The sequence below is a fragment of the Chinchilla lanigera genome, unplaced genomic scaffold, assembly GCF_000276665.1.
Source record: "Chinchilla lanigera isolate Chin_1 unplaced genomic scaffold, ChiLan1.0 scaffold00022, whole genome shotgun sequence".
Lineage (NCBI taxonomy): Eukaryota > Metazoa > Chordata > Mammalia > Rodentia > Chinchillidae > Chinchilla > Chinchilla lanigera.
This window is the reverse complement of record NW_004955423.1, coordinates 27,901,833-27,923,204: the sequence shown is the minus strand read 5'-3', so window position 1 is coordinate 27,923,204 and position 21,372 is coordinate 27,901,833. Positions and strand designations below refer to the sequence as shown.

The window sequence follows — 21,372 nt, the reverse complement described above, 5'->3', positions numbered from 1 at the left end:
GGGACTCCTCTCCCAGTCCAGCTCAGGAACTCACAGCCAGCCCTGTGGCTGCTGTCCTCGACATGGCTCTCTGCCCGCCCTCTCGGTGTTTCCTGTCACCCTCAGCTTGTGAGGGGGAGCTGGGCGACTTGGCAAGGAAGATCTCAGGCCCTGCTGTTATTTGTGGAAGACTTCTTGGCTCACCACTCCTCTCCGACACTCGCCATTGTGGATCAAGGGGACCTGCAAAGCGGGGCTGGCCCTGCACCCCTGGCATGGGGTCCTTGTCCAGGACTGCTCCCCTCACACACCGTTGCCCACACAGTGGCCCAGGACCCCAGGTTATCTGCAGAGCCCACAGTCCTGTGCAAGGTCATGCGTGGTCCTGTGGCCTGTCGTCTCGGGCCACAGCAGCTCTGATGAGGAGAGCTTTCCTGTGCCCCAGTGTGTCCTTTGAGGGTGTCCTTTTCTAACTTCACTTGCTTCCTCTGTCACCCAGCCCACACTGTTCATCTGGAAGAGCACAGGGGGTGGGTTTGCGGAGCAGAGCGGGTCACCTGTGGTAAATTAAAGCAGCCCTGTTAGAGAAGCTCCAGCGGGTTGGCTAGGGCGGCTCTGGCAAGGCCGGCTGGCACGCTCTGCAGTCAGCGTGCTGCTGTGGCCTGGAGGTCTGTGGAATCCTGGTCCCTGTGGTGACGGCAGAAGGGGAGAAGCAAGCGTCTTCACTTAACCCTAGAGAGCCAGCCAGCCTCCCTGCACTGCAGTGCAGACCCAGCCCGCGAAGGGTGGGCTTCCGCGGACCCCGGTCTTCTGGCCCCGTGGGCCCCAGCTCTAGACCTGCAGGAAACGCATTTCTGCTGTGCACCCACACCCTGCCCATGCAGACGGACACCACAGCCAACACCAGACGCAGTGTTCTGCAGTCGCAGGGGGAGCAGTGGCTGCGTGGGCTGAGCAGCCTTTCCAGCCCGCACAGTGTGTTTCGGGAAGTTGCTCTGAAGCTGCTCTCTGGAAGAGCTCACCAGAGTGGCAATCCTGACGCCATCCAGGATGTCCAACTTGCACGGACCCTCAGCAGATCCATTCACAGGCATCATTACAGACTCCAGGTTTTCCTGTGCCTTTCATGATAACTGATGTGACTGAGGAAGAGCTGGGAGCTATTTTTTGTCAAGAGCTAGAGAATACAGGCTTTCTTGTCTTCCCTCTAAACACAAGTTGCTGTTGTTATTATTATGGTGAGGAGGAGGAGGATGATGATGATGATGATGTCAGCAGTAAACCATTCCTCAGAGAAAGGAGGCCTGCTCTGACCAGGGCAGCCAAGGCATGATGATATCATCTCCAGTAATGAATTCACCTTCCTGACAGGTCGTTATCCGCTATCAGGCCTGGCTGGAGGAAAGAGAAGTCTAGCAGAAGAACCTGTGGCCACAGGACTCCCTGGCTCAGGCAGCAGCCAGGGTCTCTATCTGAATGTTGTGAGGCAACAGAGACCTGAGAAGATATGAGATAATGTTGTCACATTATCTTTCTGGTAGCGGTGAAAAGCAGGTGGTAGTGACAATCTCCTAACAGAACAATGAATTCAGGTTTTCATGTGCTTTGCCATTTTAGCTTGAGCCAGGGGATTAAATGTATGGAGAAAATCCATGGGACATCACAGCATTGCTGAGGCGTCATTGATTGCTCACCATAGGAGGGAGCAGAGGCTGACTTGTAACATGGATGAGGTGGGACTTCCCTCCCGAGAGCTCACAGGCCAGGTTCACACGTTCCGCAGAGGCTGTTCATAAGGCAGAGCTGCTTCCCAGGCTGAGCGCGGAGTTGGCAGCTTGCAGCTGTGGCACAGTGTGGAGTAATCACAATCACGGCAACGTGACGACGCACATCTGGAGGCAGACAGGATGGCCTCATCAGTGCTAGTGGAAGAGGATGCATTAGGGACCATTTACCTCCTCTTCCTGGGTCGTCCTTTATGAACCCCGTGACCTTGAGCCAATCACTCAACTTCCGGTCTTGTTGCACAGTTAGGAAGCAAAGGAAGTTAGTGCCTGACACTCAGATTTTTTTTGCAGTAATGGGTCTTCAGTCGCTGATCCCATCAGCACTGCTGCCATTGCGACTGTTAACTGTCACTCCCATAAGCAGGAGGCCAGGTGACGACAGTCACCCAGGCCCAGGTACTCTGCATCACGGAGCACTGAGGCCGCCCGGAGCTCCTGCTGTCCAGCTCCTGTGAGCCGTGTCCCACCAAGTGGGACACCTGTGAGGCCAGGCTTGCGCTGCTTCCTCTGCAGTCGTTAGGAGAAAGAGACCAACTCTGCCACCCCACGAGCACTCTGGATGGCGTCCGAGCTTCCTGTTCTCCCAATCCTTTCCCCCAGAAAGGCTCCCTGAGGCCCAGTGCCCTGCGCACCCTATGCACTGCCAGTGTCCACCATCTTTCACCGGGCCCATGAATACCCTGTCTGCCGTGCTCCTGGACATCCTCTCTGTCTCTCTTCTTTCTCCTTTGGTTTTCTTTTTTCCTCTCTTTCAACAGTGAGAGCAAAGCAGGAAATCTCATACAGAAGTTTCTGTATGTACAGGTTTGGTCACAGTGCTCATCGTTTGAGAATGACAGTCACTGGAGTGTATGTTTTCCTCTCCCCTACCATCCCTTTTACTGAGCTGTCCAGGAAAAGAAGCCCTGGCCACTCATAGTCTGCTTGTGCAAGTCTGTTTTCAGAGCTGCTGGCTTGGAGGGCATGGAATACGCAGGAGCTGATCATGACAGAGATGTCCTATAAAGCAAGACCCAGGTGGAGTTGCCTGGCCAAGATGCGTTCAGGGAAGCGTCCCCGCCCCATGTACTCTGGGTGCTGCCTCCCAGGTTCTGCGGCCCCCAGTAGGGAGGTTTCTGCTGGTGGACATAGGCCATCATGGTGAAGGGACTCCAGAGGTCTTGCTGTCAGTTAGTATTGCGCCACTGTCTTCTGAAGAAGTCTGTGCTGCTCTGGAGTTGAGCAAAGATGCAGAGTGGAGTTGCAGTGCCGCTCATTGGGCACGGGCTGCATCTTTCTTCTGGTCACTGTCCTGGGCACCATGGGGATTCCTTAGCAGCATCCAAAGCCCTTGCTTACTGACTGGCAGGAGCTCCTCAAGTATACACAGTTGTAACAACCAAGAACCTATCCAGACATTGCCAGTGTCAGCTGCAGACAGAAATCCCGCCAGCTGAAAAGCACTGAACGGAAAGAAAAGATGTGGCTGATGCTGCAGGGTGAGCTAGGAGTGTCTGTACCACGGCACCATAGCTCATTCCTGTCCTGAGCACATGTTCTCTTCACATCGCCAGACTCTGGGGGTGCCTGGGCCTCTGAGCTCCCTGTAGGCAGAATTTCAGGACTGTAAATCGAGGCACCTCTGCCGGGAGTGTGAGCCTTCCTGAGCCTCGGCTGGCATCTCAGGTGCCTGGAAATCACACGAGTGGCATTGGGAAACAGCCCCCACATGGCCCCTGTGTGCAGCCTGGCAGGTTCCGTGTTGGGGTCTGCATGTGACTGTCCCATCCTGCAGGTGGTGATGGGATGAAACAGAGGCTGAGCATCCCACGCTGCCTGGCTCCTGTGGCACTTGGTGAGCAGAAGCTGTGCACCCTGCAGCACAGGCACCGTAGTGCTCTGCCCCACGTCTCCTCACGTCTCCCAGCCCCTGGGTGGTGAAGGTAACCGACAGCCCCTGGCGGCTAGGGTGTTGGGGAGCTGTGTGCCACCATCTGCGGGAAGCCTGCGCTCCCTGTGACCTTGTAAATCTGATGACCAGCAGCCCAGCCAGGTCAGTGCAGTCCAGACGTCCCCGACACTGACCCTGTGGGGTGGGGCTCAGCAGTGACTGCCCAGCTTGGCATGCTCCCCCTCTGCTGCCCTTAGGCCTGCTCAGCCCGCAGGTGGGTGCTGAGGTACAGCACTGAGTTCCCAGGGCTCTCATCATCCCACCCAGGGCATGTCCAGGGTCCACTCTGCCGTGGCTCTCAGCAGGACTCTGTCTCTAGCACTCCCCCTCCCTGGGCCTGACCTGAGACCGAGCCACACAAGGGCTCGTTATATCAAGGTCTGCACTCCTCTGAGTTGCATTTTGATGCCCAAGAGCAACAACATAATGCAAAAATAAAAGCACATGAACATCACAGCAACACACAAATGTGTTCTCCCAGGGCTCCCCCAGGGGTTCTGAGGTGAGGCTTACAGTTTGGAGGTTGGATGCCTGAGCACCTACCAGTGGGCTCTGGACAGGCAGGGTGGAACTGCAGCAAGGAAGGAGGGGTGCTCCGGTGCTCCCTGTCCTGAGAGACCCAGCCTTGGGGTCTTGTGAGGAAGCAGCCTTCTCTGCGGTTGGGGAGGGCAAGCAGGAGACAGCCGCAGACCCTGCCCATGGTGGGTGTAAATTGGGCTTCGGCCTGTGTGGGGACCTGCGCCTCTCCCCACACTTGCAACAGGGCAGTCATCTCAACAGGCCAAGCCTGTTCCTTTTCCCTCTCTGGGAGCCTGCGCACCTGGGGCTGCTGTCCTCTCTTTTAGTTTGCAAGTGGCAGAGTGGAGGGCACGAGTCACTCCCTTAGGCTGCATGAGGTGAAATCCCACCTCGGCTCTGCGGTTGCTCCCTGCGACTCTTGAGTTTGGGCTTGGGTGCTGGGCCTGGGTCGCGTTGGCTGCAGAACGAGGTTTTGACACTCCCTGCCACACAGGAGGAAGAGGGCAGGAATTCACACACTGCACACACGCCACAGGTGCCTGCCCGAGTGAGCGCTTGGTAGTAGCAGCTCTCACTGCTTCCTTCCTGTTGAGACCCTGCGGAGAGACTGTCCATGTCTCTTCCCTTTCCTGTCCCCGCCCCCAGGTCTCTGGTGACCTGGGCTGACCATTGCTGCTTCTCCAGGACGCATCCCTCACACCCTGGCTGGGACTCGGCAGCCAAACCCCTTGCAGAGAGAGCTCCGGTCACCTTGTCCCATGGTCCCCAGGTGGGGCTGCTCCTCTTGGGCTTCTGAGACCCGAAGGACATGGCCACCGAGCCTGGGCAGAACAGGATTCAGCAGAAAGTGTCTGGATCATTCAGGGCACAAAGCTGGTAATTGTATCGGACCCAGATCTGATGTGAAAATAATCACAACTGAAAACACTTCCTAATAAAAATACACTCACTTATGGCTCAGGACTACCATTACTCGCTCAAAGACTGTGTCTGAACCACCTGAAACACCCTGCGTGAGGTCTTTGTCCCCTTCACACCTGTATCCAGCAATGATCCTGTCTCTGGCCCCTAGGGACGCACCCCACCACTCTCGTGATCCTGACCTGCATGTGCGCCTTCAGCTCCAGAGCAGCCATCAGTGTCTGCTGACCCCGCACTGCCATGGTGCGCTGCTTTGAGGACATGGGAATGTCAGAAGGCGGTGGTAACCAAAGGGGCTTCCTCACCACACCTGCCTCGGCTGATGTTTCACAGCCTAGGCTTGGGGACGTAAAACACGTTGAGATTTGCTCCAAGTCTGCCATCTGTACTCCGTTCAGAAATTGTCATCAGCAGATGTTTGTTGAATGAATAAATTAGGCTGCAGAGAAAAATTTAGGTTTATAGTTAAAGTACCTTAGAACAACAAACCACATTTAACTTCTGCAAACACTTTGGTTATCCATCCAGCCTACTGACTTGCTCTCAGTGATTTGCTGCAAAATAGAGGCAAGTGCTGTTGGTTTCCCCAGTGGCGTTCAGGTGAGCTGCTTGTGCAGATTAGTCACTGACCATGTCCCTTGGGCTTGGTGCTGACTGTGACACTGTCATTCAGAAGCGTCTGTGCAGTGACAGATGTTTCAGATGCTCCTGGCTGTGCCCATCGGACAAGAGAGTGCCTTCCTCTGACCAGCTGGTTAGAGAGTGAGGGAAGTGGAACACACACATGCATGTGTAGGACGCGTGCACATGCACAGGGCTTCCCGCCTCGCCTGTGACCATCCCACAGCCCCAGGAGGCTTTGCAGACCTCGTGGTGTTAGGGACAGAGGTTGAAGCTATTGTTGCCACTTTATAGACCAGGCCGTGGGACTTAGGGTATTTAGGACTCTAATGTCTACAACACTTCCCTGACACCTTTTTTAAATGTAATTATCACCTTGAAAATAAGATTGTCTGAATAGTAGCATGAACAAACACTTTGGCAGGAGATCCCTTTACAAGAGAGAAGGATGGGCAAGTTCACTCTGGTTTATACTTTGTCTGAAGTGTTGGGTTTTTCTTATCACAGACAGCTAAAAACTATGAAAGTATGTTGATAATTGCCTATTTTATATGAGGTGTATAACTTACACAAATTAAAAACTGACTCGGAGAAGCTGGAGAGGTGAGGCGAAATGAGCCTTATTGGAAGAGCAGTTTCACACGCTCTGCACGGACTTAGCCGCTCACATCTCAGCAGCAGGCTGACACTTCCAGGGAATGTTCTCAGCAAAACACTCACTGCAGAGGAAATTAGGTCAGTCTGAGGGAACATTTGTCATGTGTACCTGTCGCCAGCGAGACCCAGGCCTGGTGGGGGCCCTCCCCACAGAGCGGGACCCTCCAGGCCCCTGGAGCTGCAGGTCTGGGAGTTTGGCAGAAGTGCCTGTAAAACCAAAGCCAACACTTGTGGAGCTGCTCTGGGAGTTGAACTTCTCGGTGCTCTGTTTATAGAATTGTGAAACAGCGCCCAGACTTGATCTCTTCCGAGAAAACAATCTGCCCCGTGGCTTGTTGGGAGCAACATCTATGGTTGCTCCAGAAGATACAGGCAAACGTATCTTCTGTGTCTGGCTTGGAAAATACTTTACCAGCCTCTGTGTGGCCAGGGCAGTGTCTACCCAGCTCAGGTTTTCATTTGCATAAAATAAAGGTCATCTGGACCAAAGCCACATCATTGCTGAATGGTATAGAGACAAGGGCAGTCATTAGTAAAATCCAGAGCATTGAGAGGTAAGGCCAAGTGCATAGTGAAACCAAAACAACATGAATGAGTCACCCACCCATGTCCCTTCTGCTCATGGGGTACTGGGGCTCAGGCAGTGTCAGTAAGTGTAGCAGCCTATGTAAAATGAAAGCCTGTGTGCGTCAGCAGATGTTCGTATCAGCAGCAGGACAAGAGTTCCCTCAGGGTTGTGTGGATGGAGATGACCGCATTTGCCACTCTGATGAGCTAAGCCAGGTTACTGTGTCTTTGAAAGGAAGTAGCTGCTCATATTTTCTCATAGCTTCTTGAATAAGCACCCTTGAAGCCTTAACTAAAAATTGATGATGTTGATTGAAGAACAAGTTGAAATCATTAAATGTTTATGTGGTCGCCAGAGTCTGCCTTTATATCTCAAAAAGAATGAATGAGTCAGAATAGCGAGTTCATTTCTGTGTTCATTCACCCCACAGGCGCTGAGGACCCATCCTTTCTTTCATGCTGTGTTCCTGCTTTCAGCTGATCCTCATTCAAACTGCGTCCGTCTGTCTGTAACTTGGTCTGCCTCACTCTGTGTGACAGGTGCTTAAACAAAAAGTAATTGCACTTTTCATGAAATTCTCCAGTAGAGATTATTTTAGAACTCTGTTTCAAACACTTAAAGAAAATGTATGTGAGAGAAGTAGAGTGTAAAGCAGAGTCTTGGTTGGTGCAATGCCCTGGGGAAAGATAGGTCTGTTGCATATGAAAGTCCAGAGGGTCCAAGGGCTGAGGAGAACAGGTGTGGAAGAGCCCCACTAGGTTTCTCACTAGGAGAATTTTTGAAAAGAAAAAGGAGAGAGGAAGAAACCCCCCACCACTTCCATGATCACACTCTATTAAGCCAGAACCAGGAAACAATTTCTAATCAGCCACTGATCTGGGCAGAGACTGCCGTCCTTTGTGCGGGCCTTGGATCTGTGGTCCCTATTCACAGCCGCTCTCTTCCAGCTGTTGTCTTTGAAATCCCACATAATCTTGCAGGGTCGGAGGGCAGTCACCCATGGCTGCTGCAGTTAAAAGGTTATGCTGATTTCTGTTGTCAAATATTGGCCCCTTTCTCTTCCAATCACTGCCATTCTGCTGCTTCTTAACAAGAAGAACTCAGCCTAGAATTGCATTACATGACTTAAAGTCTTAAAAGTGTTCCTCCGTTGTATGGACATGACATGGCCTGAGCAGTCATATCCATTCTCAAAACCTCACTGGGGACCGTGCCATCTCTGCCACACTTGGTGTTTGTGCTGCACTAGCAAACCTCAGAGTGTTGCAGTCTGGACAGGTCACCATGTGGCCACAGTCTCTGCAGAAATGTGTCATATTGCACCTATAATTTGATAAGCAGTGCAGATTACAATATCTGAGCTCAGTAACTGCTTGGTAAGGAAACAGGAATTGCAGATGACTAAAAAGATGGGTGTTCTTTGCAGTTTGTGGTTTTAAATATTAACTAATTGCACTATATATTTGGAAAACTACATACGTAGATGTATTGCTTCAGACCATCAGTGATTTTCTTTCCATGCTTGGAGAATCAAAACCAGTGCTGAGTGCCTTAAATAAGCACATGGCCCTAGTCAACCTCCTTGATGCTGGGCGCCGTTGTCTCCAGGAGGTTTAATCATAGGACCCTTTCTCAGAAGCGTCAGCACCATGAGAATTAAACCTGAAGAGGAGGCACAGGGTGCTGGGCCATTAAAGATTTTGCTGTTTTACATTCATGAGCCCGGTGGTCCTCGGGTGTCCAGTTTTGTGTCTGTTTTATTTAAGGAATCAGTTTCTGATGTATTCAGGGAATACATTTCCTTACTTCTTCCCCAGCATGCGTAAGGATTTGTACCAAAACTTAGGCTGCTGCAAATCCATTTGCAAATTACCAGTTGTTACTCCAAATTTATAGAAAACCTTGATGTAGAACCTAAAAATGATAAGGTTGCTTTTTTAAAAAAAACCCTTTTAGGTCAAAACTAAGTCGATTTAAAAATAATCCTAAATTTATAGTACATTGCAAAGTATCACAATTAATTTGAAAGGACTGAATTTATAAAACGTGGAGCATACTATGCTAATTATTGTGGACTTACTGCTCTTCTAGCATGATGTAAAATTTTATTTTATTTAGTTATATTTTTAATGGCGCATTGGAAACAAATTCCCTCAGTTGGGGTTTCTGTTCGTGTAGAGGCTGATCTTAGTTGAGTCCACTAGCAGAGAGCCCTGTCTACCCAGTCTAACAAATGCACAGTGTTGTGGGAGGCAGGGAAGGAGCTTACCAGTGTGGCCAGGTGGTGGAGGGAAGGCTGGCAGGCTGAGGAGCTGAGCAGACCAGCTCTGCCCACACGGAGGCCAAGGCCAAAGGCTCCCCAGATTCTGCACTTTAAAAACCCTCTTTCGGAGAAGTGTAAATCTCTAGATTTACAAAATCTCTCTGTGCGCTTTTCTGTCTCCAGGTCAACCCACAACGTCACACAACTAATGTTTGCAAACGTGTAAGATTTTTGTAATTTTCCATTTATTTTATTAAAATAAATTTTAATTTGTTTTATTATTTTTTATTTTAACTGTAGAAATTGGTGAAAAATATTACATGTGGTGGATTAAAATGAAGTATACGCAATGTATTTATAAAGAGACCCAAGTACGCCTCTGTTCTAGCCCTGACTCTACCACCGTCTGTGTCACTGAACCTCTCTGAGCTTGTGGGTCCCCTTCTGTGGAATCAGAATATCCCAGCCACACGGGCAGAAAGAAGGAAGGGAGCGGGGGCCCAGAAGGTGGTAATGGTGTGAATTAAATTTGTTTTCTCCTCACGCAGTACTGAGGATTGAGCACGAGGGTGTTACACCAGCGAGCTACAGCCCCAGCCCCTTTTACTTTCTTAGTTTGACGCTGAGTCTCACTGAGTTGGCCAGGCTGGCCTCCAACTTGCAATCCTCCTGCCTCAGCCTCCCAAGGAGATGGCAGGCATGGGTCACTTTGTCGAGCTGAACAAATGCTGCTAATGATGACAGTATTGCCCAGGGACACTTCTCAGAGGCCTGTCTTGGTCTGGCCACCTTCCTGCTGTAGACATGCTAGAGGGAGCAGCATGGGCTGGAGTGGTCTGGCCTGCACTGAGGGCGCTGGCCTGCCCCCATGAGCCAGGCTGCACAGCCCAGCCGAGGCAGTGCCGTGGTGAGGGGAGAGCAGCCAGCACCTGTGTACAGAATGCCCAGTGTGGAGCAGGGACAACGAGCTGCTGCCGCAGTCTCCTAGCCTTAGGGTCTAGACGTTCCCAGTCCTTTTCTAAGAGTGACTGTGATAGCAGTTTTCAGATCTACCTTACTGTGTAATTCTTCATTCCTGTGGTCTTGTCCTCTGCCTGGTTTGGTCAGGGGAGCATTTCAGGGACATGGGCAAGTTCTCGTGGATGCTGCTGCGGGGGGAGGCAGGGCAGCGGCAGGCGCAGTCAGGTCACACCAGAAGACAAGCTTGGAAAGGCATATTAGAAGCCAGATTTTGAGAGGCTTTAAATACACAGCTAAGGGTTCTAAACTTCATTTTCAAGGAACATGAGATCTTTGTGGCTTTTTCAGATGAAGGCCCTCAACTATCCACCCACACTTTCTCTACCAGGCTAGTGAATTACAGTGAGGCTGACAGACACTTGTGCCTGCCAGGGCCTCCCAGCACTTGCAGGGTCAGCGCACGTCTCGGAGTGAGGTGCGTTACCTGCTCCCGTCCTGGCAAGTGCCCCGTTCTCAATGCAAGGTACGATGATGGTGAGTACATACTGTGCTGGCCGACTAGGCTGCACTGTAGACTGACCTCGACCCACGAGCTGCTAGTCTATGACACTTTCAAGTCAAGAGGAAATGTTAGAGGTTGTGTTGATTAAGGTTAGTGCTGAGCTAGTACAGGAAAGAAGCAAAATTTTTTATTATATATGTGTGCTTGTAGCAATTTAAAATACATTGATCTCTTTCTGGTGACACCCCAATGCTCAGTCCAGTTACTGGTGGTCTCATCCACAGTCCCTCAGAGTCTCGGTCCTTCCGTCTTCTCACTGGGCCGCCCTGGGGCACATTCTCTGCTCACAGGGCCCCACTCACACATATGCAGTTGGAAGTGCCATAGCTCAAGGAAAGCAGAAGCGAGGCTGTGAGGCAAGAATTCCCTTCCAGTGTGAAGTGTGTGGGCATGGAATGCTTCACCACAGCCACTTTCCGGTTGTCACTCGCATAGGCCGGGAGTGTGGGGCAGCTGTCACCTGTGGATATGCAGGACGACCAGCACACCTAGCGCACAGAGACACCAGGATACACAGGCTGGGAGTGTGGCGTCTGTCGGCTTCTGATGTTGTAGAAAGTTCTTTCTACAGGACCCCACGCACACATACGCATGCCTGAGCACCTTGGGGTAAACCTCCCTGTTGGGGCTGTGACCCTGATTGGAAGGACATATGAGAGCACCTGTCTATCGGGCCAGCAGCACCAATGCCGTCCACATTTGTTGAAGGAAACCAAGCAGTGACCTTATCTGTGGAGGTGGGGCAGGAACCTCTGGATGAGAAATGATGGCCAAACCCAACTGACCAGTGCCCCGGATGAGGTGTCCAAGTTCGCAGTGGCCACAGTTGCAGAGCTGGGGGTTGCAGTGTATGTGAGTCGGCACAGACAGGTGCAGACAGGAAGCCAGCATGGGTCCACGGTCCCCACATCACAGACCTGGAGCCTCAGCCTTCTTTGAGTGACAAATCCATGACTGCCAAAGTGGTGACAGCTATGCTTACTGTGTTGTCACCAAGAAGAGTGACAGTTGTGACAAGCTACTGCTCACCTGATACACTGAAAACACCTCAGCAGTGTGATTACTGGAAAACATCAGATTTTGTTTTATAAATTCTCAGGCACAACTTTCTAGACATAGAAATATCTCCATTTTATTATCAGTGCAACCCTGTACACCAACATGTCAGTCGTTTAACACTTACCATGTGCCTGCTTCTCATGTTTACTACACGCAGGTGACCAGGTGATTTTCCACTGCATCATAAAGGTTGACTACACAAACAGAATATATGTGTGTTTTCACTATTCCTATATTCTTTTTAGTAGAATCTAAGTTATTTGCATTTTAATACAAGGAATTAGTCTAAAATAAGAATTACCTCAGAGGTCAGCAGTAATGAAGAGTAAGTAGTCATATGTGGTCACAAATGCAGACCAAAAATTTAGAATTCGGCCTTAATGAGCCAGCAGAATCATGCTCCATGCACCCCCTAAAACTCCCCATTCTCAGCTCTTCCAGACAAAGACCATGGAGGAGACACAGCCTGCATTGGTAAGCTAATGAGAATCCATGTTGTGCTCTTAAGGCCAGCCGTCAGGATCTCGAGGCTGCACAGTGTTAATCACACACAGAATCCGGGGTCCTGCTGGCCTCTGTGGCCCACACGGTAATCAGCCACCACCCTGCCTTCCCCTGCGCTGCTGGAATGGGGGTGAGGTGCACCAGCAGTCGGTTAGATGCAGCCCACTGCGGCCAGCGACCAGTAGAGCGCTAGAGCAGAGTCCTGTAATGTACCGTGACTTCTGGCACCCCCGAAATCCACCGAGCAGGGCAGAAATGGCTGGCCAGGGAGGGTCCAGCCAGCGGGGCTCCCCAGGGGAAATGGAAGTCCCTGGGAAGAACCTAGTGGAGAGGGTAACTGCACTGTTGAAGAGCAAGAAGGGGGTCTGTTGGTGTCCTGCAAGAAGGTGAATGGCTGGAAACTGGGGAGCCCCCTGCCCAGGGCTTCCTGTGCAGGGGGGAAGGCGCAGTCTCCACCTGCCCGCTGCTGATGAGGGAGCGTCAGGCACCTGGGGGCACAGGCAGGAGAGGCCCAGGCCCTGCAGCCTGCCCCAGATGAGCACTGAGGGTGGCAGCTCTGGGTGTGCTGACACTGCACTGCGTGTGACCTCCCTGTCTAGGGTGTGTAGCCAGCTCAGGGCCAGCTTAGTGCCCAGGGTCCTGGGCACTCGTGCCGGGCCCGTGCAGCCCTGCAAGCTGACAGCCTCCTGCAAATCTGGTATTTCCTCCCGCCTATGGAAAGGTAGATAGACATTCAGTCCCCCCATGAAATGAGATTTTGTTCCCATATGATGGCATTTTCCATAATCGTCACTGATATCACTGAGGTTGGGAGCTGCTTTTCCTAACTGCCCGTGAAAGAATATTTTAGACTTTTACATTTCTTCTTCTGGCAGAAAGTCTCATCTGTCCCCACCAAGTACAACTGATGCCACAGCACTGAAACTGCACTCTAATTGAGAACCCCTGAACAAGACCTCAGGGAACGAACTTTTTAGCCATTTTATATAAAATGAGAGAGGCTCTGCTCCTCATTTCAGCCTTCTGTGCACCTGCTTCTGACAGCAGCAGTTCAGAATTTAGAGAGATCCTTGACATGCCTGGCCCTTCATCTGCGACAAGCTTATCAGAAGTGTCTGTTTTATCCTCATTTCTGAGGGGCCCTATTCAACAGGGGCCCTGTCCTAAACCTTAACACCTTTCAATATGTTTCATCATCTTTCTGACTGAGGATGTTTTACAAGAATAACATCTAAATCCCAAGCTGCTTAAATTTGTCCTTTTCTTTTTTTCTTTTTTGTTTTGTTTTGAGACAGGATCTCCCTATGTAGTGCAGGCTGGCCTTAAACTCACTATGTTGCCCAGGCTGGCCTTGAAGTCACAGTGAGTGCTGGGATTACAGGTCTGCGCCACCATGCCCAGCTGTCCTTTTATTTTCTTTTCCACTTTCTTCTTCCTTTGCAGTAAAAGAGAACAAGATGGGTGTAATTTTCCTGCAAGTCATTTCTGCGATTTGGTATATTACTGAGCCTGGAACATGGGTGTGTATAGGAATTAGCCACATCGCCTCCCCATCAGCTCTGGGATCCCGTGTCTCCTTATCGTCTTCCTACAGTTTATCAGTAGGTTTCCCAATAATCAGGGAAGGAACAAAACCAGCCTCATAGCCACTTAGAGGTACATGGGATGTTTACACAGACCTTTTTGTTAGGGACAAGTTGTGAATGTAAGCCAGCCAGATGTTCTGATAATACCGCAGAGATGGTTACATCAGAACTGGGGAGATGCCGGCTGTGTTACACACTTAGTACTCAGCTGGGAGAAGGATGGGGTCACTTTTGCAGCGACTTCAGGGCAACAAGCAGTCCTGGTTTCATTCAGGGTGGCTCTAGACCTGGGGGTTCTAGTCCCTGATGGCAATTAAATAACACTGCCCTTGGATTCTGTTTTCCCTTGGTCTCCCAAACTGGGAATGAGACAGCAGCAACTGGGGACTCCCTTGCCCTGTTGTCCTTATCAGGGAGACCAGCCGTGCCTGCTGGGTGGGAAGCACAGCTCAGCGTGTCTCAGCGGGTCTCCTCTGCCCTGTCCCAGACTTGGAGGGGACATCACATGTCTCATGCTTATCGCCCTCAGGGCCAGTGGTCGCCATGCTAGCAAAGCCCTGTTACTGGATACAAGAGAAGCAGCAGAAGGAAGCAGTCCTGTGAATCCTAGTAAGAAAGGGAGCTCCTTGTGGGTTTGTCCAGGTCTCCAGGTGCCAGGTTGGGAACTGAAGTGGGCGGGGGCGGCTGGCTTGGAGGGTGCAGCCTGGCAAAGGAGAAACAGCATAGGGAGTCTACGACAGGCCTCGGTTAGAACTCTGTGACTTAGTCCCTGCTGACATCAGTGACGAAGCAGGGTCCTAGAGGACAAGAAGAGGGGGGCCTGCGAAGAGAGAGAGGACAGACACTGCAGAAGAGGACGGGTGGCTGGGGAGAGGGCCCAGCTCAGGTACCCGAGGCCCCGCAGGAGCAGAGGGGAGTGTCAGGTCCCACACTGGCACCGGCTGGAGCCATGTGCACCTCACCACACGGGGGCTCATGAAGGTGCCCATGGCCCAGGACACAGAGCCATCCTGTCTCCCCGTAGCCGCTTTGCTCCCACCTTGGCGCACACTTCCACCTCCTGCCTGGCTCCTCGGCACCTTTCAGTATCTGCTCGTAGGAGCGGATGCCGTGAGACCCGATTGCAGCTTGCCTGCTTATTTCCTTTGAGTCACTTTTATGGTCCGTCTGTCCTTTATAGGTTTATTTTCGATGTTTACAGCTGTCTCTGTTCCTAAACTGTGACCTCTGCAGGTTGGGACTATACAGCCATGCACGATGCCTAGCACAGGATGGGTGCCAGTGGGTATTAATGGCATGAGCGAGTCCTCAGGTCTGCCCTTGGGGAGACAGCCCCAGCAGCAGGGTGGAAAGAGGCAGGGAAGGAATCGAAGGCTGGTGGTGATGAGCAAATGATTCGGAGGCTGGTGAGGAGTGGAAAGCCCCTAAGCCACTGTCCCAACAGACATAGGGTGAAGAAACAAGGAAAGAGAGTGGAGGAGTTGCCGATTGAGAGGTCACAAGAGCAGTCAACCTGACACCAGGATATAGAAAGGTAGGTGGACAGGGAATTCAGAAGAGCAAGGACAGGTGGGGGTCCGCTTTGGATGTGTTGGGTCTGGGCTTTCTGTATAGAACGTCCATCAGATATTTACTGAGATTTATGGCTCTGGAACAAGGTGAAAGACTTGAGGGCCATTGGTTTATGCATTGATTCATCTACACATTCAACAGTCCCTTAACAACTTTGTCTTACACATTAGGATACAGTGGTGGATACATCAGCCAATCTGGTTTTCACAAATATCATAGTCTAGATAGGTAGCTGATGGACACAGATAAAATAGTTCGGAAGTGGGGAACCCACCGTGGGGAGCAGCAACATTTAAGAGGTAGACAAAAGAAACGAGGCCGCCAGGAGAGCGTGAAGATCTGAGTGACGAGTACGCCACTTCCCCAGGTCTTGCATCAAACTCAGCTGAGTCTCTCAAATACATTCCTTAGTTTTTTGGTGGCAGGATTAGAGTGCCTGTATTTATATTCACTCAGTGCAGAAATTCTTGTTAATTCTTCCTTAAAATAAGGGATTTCAAAGATTGGAATGGAAGCAAGTATCAGCCCGTAAATCAAATGACAAAAAGAGAAGAGAGCAGAAGCTAGAGACTAACTGGATTTTCCTATTCAGCTCTGAATTCCTTGTTATACGTGTTCTAAATCAGCCCGAGTCTGTGTTGTGGCTGGATTTCCTTTGTGATTATCTTTAGGATAAATGTGATCTTACTCGTGTCCCAATAAGAAAGAAATGTTTTGGTCTGTTTTGCCAAAACCTCTTTAGAGAATTTTTGTTTATTAATTTTCCTTCTTCTCAGTTCTCTTAATCCAAGAGATAGTGCCTTAGGCACTTAACGAATAAAAGCCAACTGAATACCTGGGTGTGGGTTGTTTTGACAGGTGAAATTTCTTAAGCATATTTAAATCAGACTTCATCATTGTATTATAAAGCAGTTAATGACTATGGAATATCCTAAAAATCAGAATGGTTTTATCTAAAATACCAGAGATGTGTGCTGAATATCAAAGTTAACTGAAAATTTTTCTTTTAAATCTCAGTAAAAAATCTTCCTTATCCAAAAATCCATTGTAACCAAAACAAGAATAACTCATACTTCCATTTGTAATCCACCAAAACATTAGCAATTTTTGCATATACTTATGTGGGTGATATTTGATAAATATACTGGTGCCTATTCAATACCATATACGAACTTGCTTTCTCCCAGTAGTCGAGAGAAAATAGCTTTTCTTTTAAAATCCATTTCATCTGTGGATTGCTAGATACTCAGATTGGTCTGTTCTCTTATGTTGCATGTCTTAAAAGTTATGTTTCTTATTGCAAAGAAGAGTTATTTTAAAAATCCTTTCAGTTAACAACTTCTTCTTTGAGCCAAAGTTTAAAGCTGGTAGACAATAGCTTATTAGACAGATCCTTAACTAGAATATACCTGTGGTAGGCTACAATCAGAAAACTTTGGAGGCAGAGAGTTAAAATACATGTGTTAGATTTTGGATTTTTTGCCATTTGTATGTTTCTGAATATGCCATGAAATTACCAATGAGTAATTGGTGACAGAGTTCATATTAATTATCTTAACGGAAATTAACTATATTCAGAAAAATGAAGGGGATATCAAATTCATGGATTCATCAATTTTGAACCATCAGTTTACATTTTATCAAAAAATATTAACCAACACAAAAATATTTGTTCTCTAAGCATATCTAAATTTTTATTTGTGCACAGAATAATTTCCTTTTATATTTAATGGAGTAAGCTTGCTTTTGCTATTGTGGCTTTTTCAAATCTCCCCTGGTAGTGCTTCTAGAAAGGGAGTATAACATCTTTAAATCTTGTTTGGGTTAAATAAACGCATAACTAATCCTGATCTGATGTTTCTTTAGAGAATAATGTTTTAAACTATTGTGGAATTTGGCTGTCCTGGCTGTTCTTTGGCATGAGACTTTTATCCCGTTTGTTAAGGTCTCAGAGGTCACTCCGGGTAACCATTTCTTTCAAATTATCTTTTGTTTCAGATTTCCTGTTGAATTTTTTTAGACTGTCTCAAAAACCACCCTGTTGTGTCACAGCTTACCACAGCCTCCGGAGTGAAACCCAAAGCTCTCTCCCTCACCAAATGGCTACGTCCGCACACAAGCCGGGCCCAGGCCTCGGAGGCGAAGGGCACTGCCTCTAATCATTGTGACCATGTGGAGCTGTGCTGTGGGGCGCCCCACTCATTATGCTGTCTTCTGTTTTTGTTTCCACAGGACATCTGGGCTTCCAGGACAGCTTCGTCACGTCAGGAGTCTTTAGTGTGACTGAGCTTGTACGAGTGTCACAGAGTGAGTATGATTTCATTCGATGTGGTGCAGATTGGCCTTGGGTCTGTGTTTACTTTCCATCTGGGCCTCCCAGAGGCAGAGAAGCTCCCAGAATCCTTTTCATGCTCCACATTGGGAGGATTGTGCTGGGCCAGGACTATAGACAGAGTCAGATTTCTGTGAAAGGGGAGGGGAAACGTGGAAGTCTGTGTCTCACATGTTCCCTACTATCACTACAAATTTGATTTTTACAAGTTCTGAGTCTTCTCTGAATCCTAAGAAACTGCATTTCAAAACAGCGTGCTTCTGACCTTTAACAATGCTAATGTCCTCGGTGTGAGTGACATGGGCAGTGTGGTCATTACCGGGCTGTCGATACGACCACAGCCTGCCGAGGAGCTGCTGTCACCGCCTGCTCCGTTGATCAAAGGCCTATTGATTACGCTTTTGCTAGGACACCATGCAGACCATGTGAGGAGAAGTTCAGGAGCCTGTCTCTGTTGCCTCTGTCTCTCCTTTTGTCTCTCTGTCTGTCTGTCTGTCTGTCTCCCAGTACACAGTTACCCCTTGAGAGCACTTCAGTTTTTATTTAAAAGCATGGCGACAGTGACTATGATGTTCTAGGTCCTAATAAAAAGGAAAAAGAAATACCAGATACTAACATTTTCTCCCCATGCATGCCTCTTTAAAATACCAAGCAGGGGCTATTTACATTAGCAAAATGACTCCCAGGAGCATCGAAGCCAGTGGGATGAGATGGGGGGCACGCCCATGTACCCACAGCCCCGCGCACAGAAGGGCAACAACTGTCCAGGCTCCTCAGCCTGGCTGTCTCCTTCCTTCAGTTCTTCACAGTGGGACAAGTCTTCAGGGCCCTAAAGGTGAGGGAGAGCCCAGGGCAGAGGAGAAGCTGGGCCAAAGAGCGTTTCCTGCCATGGCTGGGCCAGGCCCTGGGAGTGGCTCAGTTAATCCCTGCAGGCATCTGCTTGGCAGGAAGTCCCTACCTGCCACCTTCTGGACGAGTGAGCTGAGGGTCCAGCTGAGTCAGCCTCACAGTGGTAGAACCCACACTCTGGTGCCCAGGGGAGTTTGGAGAAACCACCAGGTGGGGCTAGCCAAGGGGACTGGTAGGGCAGGATGTGAGGTGTTGGGTTCTGGGGCCCGGATGAGGGTCCGAGGAGATGGTTCAGGGCAGGCCCTGGGAGCAGTGGGCTGGGACAGGAAGCATGGAGACAGATGCCGCTGCCTCCCACTGGGTGGCCCGGTCAAGGCATGGAGCCAAGCAGCTCTGCCCTGCTGGCCATGGCGCCCAGGCAGCACACAGCTCTGTGCATGCATGTGCAGAGAGGTTTCAACATGGCCAGTACTCTGTGTTTTTATAACTAAGGTCAGCAGTAATACATTGAACCCTTACTGGGATCCAAATATAGCCTTAAGAAGAAAAGAAAAACACCACCAGCCCCTTTCTCTACCATGGTTGGCACTCTGGACCGTTTCACTCTCCACTGGTGCTGGCCATGCCCTCCACGCCAGGCCCACAGGCCTGGACTGTGGCGGATCCAGCACTGTGCAGTGCTTTCCTCCAGGTTCTCCCATCACCCTGGTCCTCTGGTCCTGATGGTACACCTGTCCATAAGGCCTCCAGGGCCTGGCCTGGGCAGGAGGACTCAATCCACTTTCTGCCCCACGGAGGGCTTGAGTCACCTGTGCCTGGCACTATATCACCCTCAGGCTCCTGACGACCCCCAGACCTACACACAGGACTGGGGCTGTGCCTCAGGCTCGCTAACTGAACCCATTTGGTAGGTGCTGGCTGTAGCTTTGGGCCAGCCTGGTGGATGTGCTCCGGAGACCCCTGTTCCTCAAGACCTGGGTTCTGGGTTTATCCAGGGATGTCCTGGGATGGACCCCTACACTCCTGTCTGAAGTCCTTCCCCATCCCATGGTGCAATGCTGTCCCCCTCCAGCCTCCGTGTTAGGAGTCTATGCAGATGGCGAAGCTGGGTATGCCTAGGTCCTTCGATAGAAACACACTGACCGGTGCTGGGCCAACTGAGCCCATGGTGCTGCCCTGGCTGGAACAGAGGCAACGTGAATATTCAGAACCGTTGTCATCACTGGTGTTTACAAGGTACAGCCCACATCAGCCCTGAGCTAGCCACCCAGAGCTGGCGGTGGCCTACATTCCATCCTTCCCTCTCCTGTGACTGCCACACCAGCAACTAAATAGGACCCAAGGGCTCTGTGCTGCCCTTCAGCTTTCGAGTTCAAAGGTTAACACTAATGCATGTCAATCAGAACACGTCAAATACTTAATCTCAATTTTTCCTGGATTTGTTTTCAGGTACCATTTTGTTTTTAATTAATGGACTTCACAGTTCTCATTTTTTGTGGTGCTGGGGATGGAACCCGGGCCCCACGTGTGCCAGGTAGGTGCTCGTGGCTGGTCTGTACCCCTCAGTCAGAGCAGTTTTGAGGCTACAGAAAACACCCAGGTCCCTGGTCACCCCCAGCAACTCCCACTGCTAGCATGTGTTGTCAGCCTGGGGCAGCCCTGCCGCCCTGGATGTGTTTCTCAAAAACGTCAAACTAAGGTGCGTGCATGACCAGGCCCACAGCTAACATTAGGGATTGGGGTTCGTGCTTGAACTGGTACATGTTGCGGTTCTGTTGGTCTCAGCAAGCACACTGTGTGACACGTGTCTGCTGTCAGTGCGTCCTGGGGCAGCGTGCGGTCCAGAGACGCCGCTGACTGCCTGCTGCAATCCCCAGAGCCTCGGTGCTGCCTTTCATCCGCGCGGTTGCTCTCCTCTCAGTATCCTCCTGGCCCTGAACAGCCCTGCCCAAGGCTTGCACCACACAGCGGGGCAAGCAGGACCACAGAGGTGGTGGGAGAGCACAGTCACTGGTCAGGATGGCCTCTCGCTGAAGAAAATGCTCTGGATATCACTGTTCGACTATGAATTTGATACTATAAATATGCACTTTCCCCAGGTTCCCAGTCAATTTGTTTTTAATTTCCCTCCTTTTAATAGTGGGAGAGGTGCTGGTCCCTATCCTCCGGAGGGCGTCCCGGAGGGGCTGTACTAAGTCCTCGTTGATAGCGGTGTCACCACCGAGGTGGCCTCGGCAGGGAGCACAGGGAGAGGGGACAAAGGGGAGGACCACAGGCTGCAGTCAGAAAGGCCTGGGCCGCGGGGTCAGGCCCCGGGGACTCCTCATCTGAAGGCCAGGGAAGGCGGGAAAGGTCAGCCCGGAGGCCGCAGCAAACGAGGACTGTCCCACGAACACGAGTCTGGTTGCTGCCTTTCCCCCACACGGCAGGGCCTGTGGAGGTCTCCGGGCATTCAGGACTCTCTTCTGTGAGAGGGGAAATACAGACCAGGCCGCGGGGGAGGGGGACTAGTGGGGGGCTTAAGAGGGGCAGGGGAGGGGAGGCGGGGAGGGACGCAGGACCTCACACACAGCTCGGCCTCCTCGCCCAGAGCTCTGTCCGCGCAGCGCCTGTGGGATCGAGCCGGGCGTCCTCGGAGCCCGAAAGGTCGCGTGGCCCGCCCGCGTGGCCCACAGCGCCCCGCCCAGAGTCCCCCGCTTCCGC

General features: G+C 50.8%; 1 protein-coding gene across 1 annotated transcript in view; it reads left to right on the top strand.

Annotated features, from left to right (window-relative positions):
- Nfia (nuclear factor I/A) overlaps positions 1 to 21,372 on the top strand; it is a gene marked incomplete at its 5' end in the record, with an annotated part of 308,332 nt that overhangs the window by 185,103 nt on the left and 101,857 nt on the right. Inside the window, 1 exon segment of the mRNA XM_013514428.1 lies at positions 17,721 to 17,795. Coding sequence (XP_013369882.1) covers positions 17,721 to 17,795 — 75 coding nt within the window.